This window comes from Solanum stenotomum, chromosome 8 (genome assembly GCF_019186545.1).
Source record: "Solanum stenotomum isolate F172 chromosome 8, ASM1918654v1, whole genome shotgun sequence".
Classification (NCBI taxonomy): domain Eukaryota; kingdom Viridiplantae; phylum Streptophyta; class Magnoliopsida; order Solanales; family Solanaceae; genus Solanum; species Solanum stenotomum.
The window spans coordinates 29,488,898-29,502,191 of NC_064289.1; the positions used below are offsets into that span (position 1 = coordinate 29,488,898).

The window sequence follows — 13,294 nt, forward strand, 5'->3', positions numbered from 1 at the left end:
AGTATAATTCTTTCCTATTTATTTCCCATCTTATTTCTGTATTAGTAAATGTTCTTGAATAATATCTACAATGATGTTCTATTTTTTCTTTATCATATCTGTATTTTTAGACTCCTTTATAACTTTTTTCACTGGCGTCTGATTCTACTATATAAGTAAATTTTTTGTTTTCATCCGGAAAATATAGTTTAGGTAGGTTCTTACATAATAGTTTACTTTTTGTATTTGCGTTTGGTCTTTTTTATCAAACTGGTATTCTATGTCTTTCTTTAATTTTTGTTGTAATGGTTTTAAATTATCTGCTAATTTTGGTATGTATTCTCTTACTTGATTTACTAGTCCTAAGAATGATTGTAATTTCTTTTTTTGTGTCTAGTTGTTCATTTGAGTTAATTATTTTTTGTATTATATATGTTTGCATTTAAATTTCTATAATCAATAATCATTCTACTTTTTCCTTTTTTGTGTTCACTATGTTTATTTTACTATAAATGTTGGGCTTGTATGCTTGCTATTGCTTTCTTGTATATACCATTTTTCTAGTAATTCGCTTATATGTATCTTAAATTCTGTTAAATTATTAAAATTATATTTTAGTGGTTTTTGGGTTATTATGCTATTATTATCAATTAACTCAATTTTTATTTTTGTTTTATATTTTTTTCCATCCTTGTAAAGGATCTTCACTATATAACAACTCTAACTTATCTTGGATTATTTTTACTTTATCTATAGAGAATATAATTAATTCTATTTTAGGGTCTTCTTCTTTTATATTTTCTAATTTTTGTGTAATTTTTTCACTTCCTTTTATCCATTCTGTTGTTTTTCGTTTTTTATTATTCACTCTTTTTGCTCCTATTTTTTGTTTACATGGTGTTGTGAACCAGCAGTGTGTTTTTGTTATTATGTGTGGGTATAATTTTTCTAAAAATGACATTCCTAATAGCATATCTTTTGTTGTAAGCTCGAAGTTATACATTTCTTCTATAGTTAATATCTTATTCCATATTTGTATTTTTATATTTTTTGTCTTATATGTGATCATGTTTCCTTCATTATTAAATCCTGTTACTACTATCAGTGTTTTTAATTTTTCCCATTTATCTTCTGGTAAGCAATTGTATTTACATATATTAGTTTCTGCTCATGTGTCTATCGTTGGTGTATAATATCTGTTATAACATTCTTCTATTATTATCTTTGCAAGTATATATATTTTCATGTTTTTATCATAAGAAAGTCCTTTTTATTATTTTCTTCTTATTATCATAATTTATTGTTAACTGTTTGTCTTCTAAATTATATGGTTTTACTTGTTCTAACCATTTTATTCCTAAAGTGATATTTTTATCTCCTTGATATACTTTAAACTTTGTTACTATTGGTACTCCCCCAATGATTGTTTCCTTTTCTGTAGTTTCTTCGGTATATATTAATGTCTTTGATAGTTCAGGGCATAATTGTTCAGTAGTAATTATTTCATCTTCTGTTACTAATTCTCTTGTAATATAGTTTTCGTCTTGTCCTGTATTTATTAATATTCAATATTTTCGTTGTTCCATTAATCTCGTTATGTAGTAATGATGTGGTTTTATTTCTTCTTCTATTGATTTTTGTGGAGTTTTATCTATTCTTCTTGAGGTACTCATTTTTGATGATATTTGTGGTATTTCATAGTTTATTCTTTTTGATGTGCTTAATCTTTCTTTTACTATTTCTAAATCTTCTTCTATGTCAATCTCATTATAACTATAGTCATTATTATCTATGACTGTAACTATTCTTTCAAAAGGATTTTCTATTTTTATTTTTTGCTGTTATTTTATGTTTTACCTTCTACATCTCTTATACAATATGCTCCAGAGCTAGGGCCCGGATTGCCCTTAGAGGCACCATCTGAGTTACATTTATAACCAACCATAGGCTTAATCCATTTCACCAATTCAACATCCTATAACTGGAGTATAGTCGTCCGTAAATTTAACCAACCTAAGCTGGGAGCCTGGAATATCCCTCATCCATGGATATAGATTCTTTGCCATAAGATGTATTAATCTTCCACCTCCATAATCATATAATTTGTAGACATCTTCCCACCATGCTTGATCTTGTTCCTTCTTTTCCAAATTTGCCATAAGATGAACAAAGGAACTGCCTTATAAATAAGCTTAAGCTTAGGTGATACTTCTGCCTTCCACCATTTCCAGACGATGTCCTTTAGATGAAGAATAGGACCATAAATCCCTACAACAGCTGCAAACTTAGACCATAGTCTATTAGAGGATTCACAATAAATGAATAAATGTTCTATAGTTTCTGGACACCCTAGCCCGCAGCAAACACATAGTACATTGTCCATCATTCTATTTTTTACCAGAACTTCTCCAATAGGAATCCTTTTCTTCCCCAACCTCCAAATGAAGAATGAGATCCTATATGGCATCCCTTTTACCCAAATATTTTTGAAAAACTCATTGTGATCTTCGTTTTGTCTCACATAATTCCAGGCAGAATTGATAGAAAATTTTCCTGATCTACTTAACATCCACCAAGGTTTGTCCCACTCTTCAGAATCTGGAGTGAATGTAACATGATCAGCAATATGAGAACACACCTCTTTATTAAACATATTATTCATTAACTCCCAGTTCCTATCTCCTTGATTGTATACTTGATTCAATTCCTCAAGAGGGTGCTCACCCTCATGATACAAAGGTAGATAATAATGTAAAGCCCCCAACTGGGTCCAGTTATCCCACCATTGATTGGAATGACCAATCTTAGGTTCCCACCATATCTGCTGGTCCATCATACTTCTTGCTTCTAGCATAAGCTTCCAAACTTGTGATCCTCTTTTCCTTCTACAATTTGAGGACCCAATTTTTTGCAGTATTTGTTCCATAAAAAATCAGACCACATAGATTCTTGGGTCCTAAAGTTCCACCATAATTTAGCAAATAAAGCTTTAGAGACATCAAAAAGAGATCTAATACCTAGTCCACCTTCCTTCTTAGGTAAACATATATCCGACCAAGAAACCCAATGTTTATTTCTCCCATTTTCTTTAAAATTCCATAGAAATCTAGCAAAGATTTTATGTAAATCATGGAGTACATGCCTGGGAGGATTCAGAAGAGACATGACAAATGATAATAATTTGCCCTTCCACACTTGTAGTTTGTTTTGCACTTTCTTGATTAATTCTTTGAAATGAATCTTCTTCTTCTTTTCATGACCTATAGGACAACCCAAATAATTGAATGGAAAAGATCCTCTACTGAAACATGTGACCTCTTCTACCACATCTACATAAGCAATATTTGCCTTATTAAACATATAAAAGACACTTTTCTCTTTGTTGATTAGTTGACCAGATTGAGCTTCATAATCTTCTAATGTATTCATGACCAACTTTAGAGATACCCTATCAGCTGACACAAATATGATAGTATCATCTGCATAAGCTAAATGATTAATGTTATCACTCCACTTAGGCATTCCAAAACCCTTAAAATCTTTGTTGTTAAACAAATCATTCAAGGCCCTAGCTAGCACCTCAGCTGCTAAACTAAATAGAGCAGGTGAAAGAGGATCCCCCTGCTTGACACCCCTAGATGAATGAAAGAAACCATGAGCTTGGCCATTGATAAGGACATAATACCAATTATTTGCAATCAACCTCCAAACCATATCCACAACATTACTATCAAATCCCATTTTTTCTAGAACCTTAATTAAGAATTGCCAATTTACCCTATCATAAGCCTTTGTCATGTCTAATTTGATTACCACATTTGCAGGCTTACCCCTTATTCTTATATCAGAAACAATCTCTTGAGCTAGTAAGACATTTTTAGATATATTTCTGCCCTTCAGAAAGCCTGATTGATTTTTAGAGATAATGGAATGAAGCACACTTTCCAATCTATCATGTACAATCCTAGATATCACCTTATTAAGAAAATTACTCAAACTAATTGGCCTCATATCAGTAAATGATTGAACGAATCCTTATTTGGAATAAGCACCAAGTTTGTATGAGTAATGGACTTTGGTAAGGTAAAACCATTAAAAAAGGCAGCCACCACATTAAAAACGTCATCACCAATAATCTCCCAACAAGTTTGAAAGAAAAGGCTAGTGAATCCATCAGGACCACTAGCACTGTTACCATTTAGTTTGAATACTACCTTCTTTTCCTCTTCCTTGATAGGACAGACTTTGATAACCTCATTATTCCCTTCAGAAATTAACTGTGGTACATGCCTTAGCAAAGTCAGCTTCTCTGCACTATCTTCTATAGCAAATTGACCCTTGAAAAATTTGATTGCCTCCTCAGCCACCTGATCATTGCCTTCATCCCATTGCCCATCTTCCTGAAACATTCTAATCGCCGAAAGTCTCTTTCTCCTCCCATTCACTAGACAGTGAAAGAATCTAGTATTTTTATCTCCTTCAATATACCACTGAAAACCTGCTTTCTGTCTCCAATATTCTTCTTCATAGTGAATATATTTATGTAGCTCAGCCTGAGACTGCTGCAAAATCATTCTGTTAGAAGCTGTAGAATTTTCTTCAAATAGAGCTTCTTTCAATCTCACAATCTCTTCTCTGATAATTAGTTGCTTGAAAATGTCATCAAAATTCTCTCTACTCCACCTGGATAGAGCTGTTTTGGTGTTTTTCATCTTTTGTTTCAAGCTAATAAACATATCTGTAGAATCCATTGATTTCCAACTATCCGTAACAGTTTCCAGAAAACCTTCTTTTTCCACCCAAAACTTCAGGAATCTGATGGCTTCCTCACATATGAACTTTGACCACCACAAGTTAGAAGAATAGGAGCATGGTCAGAGCCAGTCCTTTCCAAGTGCTCCATTTCAATGTTACCTGAGAAATCGATAAAAGATTGATTCACCATAATTCTATCCAATCTCTTAAAAATGCATTCCCCATCAATTTTGCCATTCCACCGTGTAAAAGGGCTACTCTTGAAATTGATGTCCAGTAATTCACAAGAATTCACGCAGAAGGCAAAATCTTCAGACGCCTGGGGGTATACTGGGAGGCTCCCTATTTTCTTCTCATCACTCATAATGACATTAAAGTCTCCCCCACTAACCAGGGCATATTGTAATTGACACTGATGTTATATATCATCCCACTGGTTGATTCTTTCTAATGCATCACATTTTGCAAAAATCACTGTAGCCAAAATAATATCTCCAGTATCTTGAAAATGAAGTTGCAATGTCAATTGTTGACCTGTGTTTGAAATCACCCCAACATGAATATGATCTTGAACAAATACCCATATCTTCCCATTCTGATTGTGAGTTGCATAGGACATACCCAACCTTCTTTTATATTTGTGAATTTGATTTCCTTCTAGAAAAGGTTCCATTAATGCAATGAAAGCAAAATTATGATGTCTGTTTAGCATTTGAATCCTTGGAATGAATTTCTAGTTCTTACAGATCTCTCATTCTAAAATAGAGTCTTCATCTTCATTTAGAAACTGTTTTCACACCCCTCTTAGGATTTATCCTAACAGGTCTACTTTCCACATGAATTTTACCTTTGATTCCTTTAGAACTTGATTTAGCATTTATCCCACCAGTCTTCATTATTTGATCTTCATTGGAGGTATTATTTTCTTCTTCTGAATCTTCTATATCTTTTTTGAAAATGGTAATTGTTTCTATTTCTGTAGAACAATACATAGGTTGTACTGAAACCCGTATTTACATAAGGAAATTCTAATAATACGGACCTATCCCTATAATGAGTCTAAGACATCAATGATAGAGACGGTATCATTAGATTAAATTTGATTACACCAAAAACACAGAATCGAAATGCAATTCAATTTAACTTGTTGCATACTACTCTCCCTATTCTCAAAAACTCTAAGGTTCCTCTCTTTCCATATTGTCCACCAAATAGTGGCAGGGACAATTCTCCAGTTACTTCTGTGTTTTGCTTGTGTCCCTGCTTCTTCCCTATATCTTCAGCCCTATAATTTTTTGATATGGCCTGGCAATATCCTTCTGTAATCTGATGGGAAACCAGATTGTGTAATGTACTAATAAGACTTGATTTTTTGCAGGTATGACTGATTGCAGGGGCAACATCTAGATCTCTCTTCCTCGTCACTTCTCCCACTCCATCTGTAACTTTCACATCTCTTGTGGAATTACTTTCAATTGCCAATATTTGCTCACTCCCAACTATTTGTAGTGGCTCTTGGAAAATAGCTAGTTCATCAAGAATATCTTCAGGTGACTCTGTATTGACATATCTGTTTGAGCTTAGTGCAAGTCCTGACTATTGTGCTAACATCAGATCTCTTTCTTTTTTCTTTAGCCTTCCTTCATCTTGTTCAACTGCTACCAGATGCCTCATTCCTGAGGACTATTTCTAGTCCAGTGTTAGTTGCATTCAGTTCTGTTGATTCCATTTGTTGTATTGTATTCCCCTCCCCTGTATGTTTCTGAATGTCCTTGCCTTTATCTGTTATGTTCTTCTGGTGATTTTCTGTAATATGATTATTTTGAGCAAAGGTCTTACTGACCCAATTTTTGGTGGACCTATGTTGTTGATCTTTCTCTTCCATTTGTGTTGCCTTTTCTTTTGTTGTAACCTCATCTTCTTCACCATTATCTGTTTTCAGGCCTATTGTATTGCTTGTATTTACTTCACTATACTGCAGCCCTTTCTTGCATGTGCTCTTATCATTTAATGCTGCAAAAGAATTGCATGTACTAACAACTTCTTCCCCCCTTTTTTTTATCATCATGTCTTTGTTTTGTCGTAGTTTTATTCATGGGAAGCCACTTCTTGAAGTATCTTCCTATCCTAATCAACAGAACTTAAGGCTGCCCCTCTTGTATGTCACTTGCGATATCTTCATTGTTCTCACTCTCCAATTCTGACTTCCTGAGTTCTGGATGCAATACTCTATAGTCATTCTCATCATGTCCCTGTAATCGGCAATGCTTACAATACTTTGGCAACAGATCATATTGTATGTGTACTTTCTCCACCCTCGATGTCTTAGTAACTTCATTCACTACCTCCAGCTCGATGAATTTAGGGATGTACCTTGACCCTAGCACAACTTGGTCGCGTCTTGTTAATAGTGGCCATTTCTAGCTGTAATGGTTTACGTACCACTGATGCCATTGAGAATATGGATTCCTTAACAAAGAAGGTTGGCTTTAAATCCGGAAAGGAGATCCATGCCATAGCCTGTGTAGTTTCTTCCTCAACATTGAATTTTGCATCATGAATAAGTGGTCTCATCATATATGAATAACCATCCTTCGATAGTATGTAGTAACTTGATTTAGACATCATATTGATAAAGTCATCTTGTCTACTGAAACACATCAGTATGTGTCTACGTCGTAGTAATCCAATTTTGCATTCCCCTTTTACGTCACATTGTTTTGGGATTTGTAGCCGCAATTCTTCAATATTTGGCCATCCATAGGAAAACTTACCAACCACTGCATATTGCAAATTTTCCAATGTGTTCATTCTGTTCACTTACTCTTCCGTCCAAATCACCCTTGGGATTCCATCTTTGTAGCTAAGCTGTTTCATAGGAATAGGTTCCACCGTTGGGTTAAGGATTGTTACTGCATTATTTGTCTTAAGAATATCAGCATATTGTCGTGTGGCTGGTAATCCCTCCTTACCAGCTTTCGCATTAGGGTTAGGCAATTTTGAATTAGGGCTAGGCAAAGTTATTGGTTGTGGAGCTTTGTGGTGGTGTAATATGGGAAAATAAGTATCTGAGTTGAGTAGAAAACACGAGCCTTCACTCATCAAACGCTGGCCGGCGGCGGCCAAATTGGCCATTCCGGCGAAAAATATCTAGGTTGAGAGAAAGAGAATTGATCTTATTGTATTGCATAATAAAAAAAGATTTTTTATACATTGAAACTTAATGAATTGAAAAAAAAAATCTTACATATGATTAAACTCATTCTTTGTGGATTTTTTATTGTGTTTGAATGCATGTTGGCTCGCCAATTGAATTGTTCTCCTTTGTTAAATACTAAAATATTGTATTGTTGCTTTGTTGAAGAGGGGAAAGAATTTGATTTGATATGATAATGTTGGTTTGTTCGTGATTTCTTTTCGTGTTTTATATTAAAAGTTCCAATCATTATTTATATTTTAGATTTAATAATTGAGTATTATGTAAAAATATTAGAGATAATGCCTAAATAATTGGGAAACTAATAATACGTGTTCATTTAAATTGTCATGGTAAGTTTTAAATTCTAATCTTTTAAAACTATATTTTTTTTATTTAAAAAAAGAAAACATTTTTTAAAAATATGTTGGAAACTCTAACGTGTCTTTTAAATATGGAAATTTTTAAAAGTTTGATATTTACAACAAAATTGTGGTTTTGACACAATTAATAATTGTAAATATTAAATATGTTTTTGTATAATTTATGTAATTTTAATTATAGAAATTTTAAATAATTAAATAGATCTCTTCCATTAGTATATATTTAATTTGAAAATTATAATTAGTTTAGAATTTAAAAAATTCTAACGGTTTAGGTATAATAATTAATTATTATTAAAAATTATAATAACTTTTTAAAATTAATTTTTATCAATTATTTATTTCAAAAAATAGAAGATCAAAATAAATAATGTGATACAGAGTTTGTTAGAATATCGTAGTTAATTTTTGAATTTGAATTGAAATAAGGTATTTCATTGTTATATGCTCCTAAAATTTAGCATCATTATTTATATATTAAGTATAATTTTAATTTTAAAATCGACATTTTTAAAATTAATTAAAAAAAAATTAGGCATACACAAAATTATCTTTCCAAAAAAAAAAAAAGGAATACATGCGTTACAACACTAAATTTTAGAACGATTTAAACTTTTCTATAGTTTAATTTTTAGAACTTCTTTAAAATCATTTTAAAAATAAAATAGTAATTTATTATTTAATCCTATTACCTGTAATTAATTTTAATTATTTGAACAATCTATTTGACACGTGACACTTTTTACTTCTCCTATTATATATAGATAGATTTATGAGAACTAAATTCTTAATATCTAAAATATAGTAAATCTCAAACATGCATTAATAAGATTGATACATATAATAGATCAATATGACTATTAAGCAAAATTGGACAGAAATTTATTATAAAGATCTCATCCCCTTTACATGAAAGGTGTTGTGAAATAGTAGTTTGGATTTGTATTATTTGTTGAAAAAATATATTGTTATAACTGATTTAAAGGTTTAAATTTTTTGACTGTAAGAGATTAAGGGGTTTAGACCGTCTACCTAATTCATATATATTACCAAATACAAATGTATAGCAATTCAATCCATTTTAGCTCAATTAAATTTTGGCATAAGAATAATTAGGTAGCAAGCAAGAAGAACCTCTGCCTCTTGCTTTTGATTCGAGAATTGGGAGTAGAAGGGGAAGTAGCAATCCTAGCAAGCAACACTCTAAGAGAGTGTTTGAGAGAATGAGTAGTGCAAACAACATTAATGGATTGAAGGGAGAAAATGCATTTAATTCTGCCACCCAAACTAGTTATATTAGCCTCGATAGTTGTTAGTTTGAGGTTCTTGAGACCCCTGTTTAGTTCTGAGAACAATTCAGGTCGATCATCACAGGAAAAAGAAACCTTCACAAGTATGTTGTTGTTATTGGAACTTTCATCTTCTTCCTCAATTATTACTTCATCAATGTCACTTGGAGTGTTCAATACAGTGCTCATTTCTTTTGCTCTTTCTTTCAGATCTTTAACATGCTCAACAACACTTCTTAGTAGACCTGCCTTATCCATCTGCAACTCAAATTATTTCGTTATCAATCATGGAAAAAGTGATGAAATCAAAAAAATTATATAAATGAACTCAATTAAATACTTGAAAGTCAATATGGATTTGAACTTGTCACCTAAAGAATCCCCTTACCATTGCACTAAAATTTCCTCAATTCAACGGTTAATCACTACATCACAAATTATCTTTAATAGTATGTATTTTTAGTGGCAAATAAAAGCTATAGCAATATTAGATTGAACGACAATTAACTAATATCAGCACAGAATTCAAAACTCTTTATTAATGAGTACTCATATATTTATTACCGCTAAAAACGGTTTCTGTTATAATCTTAATAATTTACCTTTTCAGAAGTGGGAATGAGTTTTCTAAGAGTAGAAAGCTGAGCATTGATTCTGTCCCTGCGCCTTTTCTCAGCTTCACTATGGCTCCTAGAAGCAGAAAACTCTTGAGACCATGTAGGGAAATAACCAGAATTAGTAGGAATCAATGGAAGTTGGCAATTAACTTCTTGTAAATTATGACACCATGATGAAAGAATTTCATGAGTCTCAGGCAAGTATTCAGAGCAAGAGGAATCATCCATCATCTCCTAATTATGGATCTTGGCATATCTTAGTGTTTTGATTTAAAGAAGGTTGGATCACAGTGTGTATGCCACTAGCTAGCTAACTTTCAAGTACTGATGGTGATGTGAGTGATATCTAGTTGGAGTAAGCTTTATTTGGTCAAATGAAAAATCATATTTGGCCTTATCACTTATCACCATGTCATTTCAATCCCTCACCTACTTTCACCAACAGACACTTAGATGGGAATAGTACATTTAAATTTCAAGGCAGCATTTACACTACAATTTTTAGGTTTGCCCTATATAATTTTAGACTCTTGTTATGCCATATAAATTCATCCACTCAATCAGCCATCATATTTGCTACTAGTTTAAAAAAGAGAAAATTTCATAAATAATAGACATAATAAAGTTTATAGCTATAGTTTCAATAATTGCGCTTTATAGCTATATTTTTATTTGCTCTGAAGGCTACGTTTGTATATATTTCTACTCGTTTATATATTTCGCTTGTGAGTATACTAATAGGGTAAGTATATTCAAATTATGTATTTATATGTGTAGGAATTTTTCAGAACACCGTTTGTATATTTTGCTTACCAATATACAAACAGGGTAACTAATTACGATTTTTTTTCATAAATCGTATATAAATAGTTAGGGTAAGCATATACAAAATTATGGATTTATACAATTAGGAACTGAATTACTCAAATTTTGGATTTATATAAATCGAGCGAATTATACAAATCAAGTGAATAGCAAGAATTGGAAAACTATTGGCGCGAATTACAATTTTATTAAACTATAGCTATAGTACCTAATATAGGCTAAATGATTGTTATTCTACATAATTTTCCCTTTAAAAAAGTACTACCCCCTTTGTCCAATTTTATGTGCATATTTTTCTTTTTAATTCGTCTAAAAAAGAATGTTATCTTATTATAATTAGAAATAATTTTTTTTATTTTTTATCATTAATGAAATGATTTTTAACCACACAAATATTTAAAGATTGTTTAGACAATAAATTTTAAAAATATTTTTTTCTTAAACATTATGTCAAATCAGTGGATGCCATATAAAATAGAATGGAAAGAGTATAAAGGATACTCTACAATGTCATTATTCAACAATTAGTTATTCAAATAAAGTAATCCAACTAAAATGATGATGAGACGAATTAAATGAAAAAATAAAAAATAAAGTCTAGTCAAGCTTGTCCTCATAAGTTAACCCCTTTTTTGACGATAGATATAAGAAACGAGTGTTCTTTATAGTGGGGAATGGCACTATCCATGAAATGTTTTTTTTCCCTTGTTCATGTATTTTGTGATCAATTATTTTGATTTGTAGCGTTCCCTCCTTTATGTTAATAAAGTTTATCTCCAATTCAGTTCTCTATTTTTATCAAAATAGAGTGAATTTTCATATTTAGAGAAAATCAACTGCAATCGACAATTTTATTTTCACCAAACAAAAAAATCTTCTTTTCGTTCGTTAATATTATATTATTATTATTATTATTATATTTTCTTATTTCATAAAATAAATAATTTTTTTTACGTAATCACCCTATATAATTCAAAATCTTCATGAAATATAAAGTTATACTTTACCTCTTTTTAAATTACATAAACTGCAAGCAAGTAGTATATATTATACATATTAATGAGTAATTAAAATAAAAGTGAAAAATTAAAATAACAATTTTTTAAGCTAGAAAAAATGTGAATTCAGAATGAAAGTAGTATACTTATCAATAATAAATTTAGATGTTTTTTTATTTAATTACTCATTTTACACGCATACTTTTCATTTTTGTGATTGTTATTTTTTATACAGTTATAAATTATAGTAAAACTAACTTTTATCTTAAATAAAAATATATTTTACAGAAATTCATTTACAAAAATTATTAGTTAATATAAAATCAATATAATAAAGATATTGCATTAGAAAATAATTATGAATATTAAAGACTTAATTAACAATCTTATATAATTTATAATATGTTAAATTTAAAACATTATATAATATAAACAACAACAACAACAACAACAACAATAACAATAACAATAACAATAACAATAACAATAACAATAATAATAATAATAATAATAATAATAATAATAATAATAATAATAATAATAATAATAATAATAATAATAATAAATAAATAAAAAATAACAATTCTCCGAATTTAGAGAAGTACTATTCATCGTTCCAATTATTTACTTTGCCCCTAAATGATGGAGTAGGGTCACACTTACTCTTCTTCTTGTAACGTCAACCATAAAGAAGGTTTAAAATGTTGATATGACTAGAAATCTACCACCCCTTCAATCAAATCTGATAAAATTATGTGGTCCTTGTAGTTTTCACCTTCCATTTTCCCTCTTACTTTAATGTATTGCTACTTCCTTTCAAGTGCAGCTACATTTATATTTTGTTTCTTACAAGGACCCATCATTTTGTCCAATGAGGGAAAAAATAAGGGAAAATTGTATATAATAACAAATTATTAATTCAAATTAAATGCTATAAATATAGTTTGATTTAATTGTACCTCATAGCAAACTGTTGCTATTTCACCTCTCCTGGTGAATCTCGCTCGCCACTCTCGTTCTCTCCCTCGCCTCTCTCGCTTTTTATACAAACGCAAGTGTATAAAGTGTGTTTGTGTTTGTATAAAGCGAGAGAAAATTGTATATATACATATATTTTCGTTCCCCTCTCTCCCCTCTTCCAGATCTCGCTCGCCACTCTCCCAAATCTCGCTCTCTCACTCGCCTCTCTAACTTTATACAAAAAACGCAAATTGTATAAAATGCGTTTGTGTTTGTATAAAGTGAGAGAAAA

At 30.9% G+C, this 13,294-nt stretch overlaps 1 protein-coding gene and 1 long non-coding RNA gene across 3 annotated transcripts in view; one reads left to right on the forward strand and one right to left on the reverse strand.

Annotated features, from left to right (window-relative positions):
• The window catches only part of LOC125874228 (uncharacterized), an 18,016-nt gene extending 11,321 nt beyond the window's left edge, over positions 1-6,695 (forward strand). The window contains exons 3-4 of one of the 2 annotated variants that reach the window (XR_007447247.1): positions 6,113-6,284; positions 6,370-6,694. This is a non-coding gene — a long non-coding RNA (uncharacterized LOC125874228). Of the gene's footprint in view, positions 1-6,112 lie in introns of both variants that reach the window. The other variant, XR_007447246.1, reaches the window with a different exon arrangement.
• Positions 6,696-9,401: 2,706 nt separating this feature from the next.
• Positions 9,402-10,514, reverse strand: LOC125873109 (transcription factor bHLH51). The gene is made up of 2 exons (XM_049553983.1): positions 10,205-10,514; positions 9,402-9,860 (listed from the first exon to the last, which is right to left on the reverse strand). Exons 1-2 carry the CDS (start codon positions 10,448-10,450, stop codon positions 9,426-9,428), a joined length of 681 nt encoding a protein of 226 aa, XP_049409940.1. The 5' UTR covers positions 10,451-10,514; the 3' UTR covers positions 9,402-9,425.
• Between the last annotated feature and the right edge of the window lie 2,780 nt (positions 10,515-13,294).

What these genes read in the sequence shown, in the direction of transcription:
- LOC125873109 (XM_049553983.1), bottom strand. Translation starts at nt 10,450, where the DNA reads ATGATGGATGATTCCTCTTGCTCTGAATACTTGCCTGAGACTCATGAA. An exon ending in TCATTCCCACTTCTGAAAAG is followed by an intron (nt 9,861 to 10,204) that starts GTAAATTATTAA and finishes TTTGAGTTGCAG; the next exon opens with ATGGATAAGGCAGGTCTACT.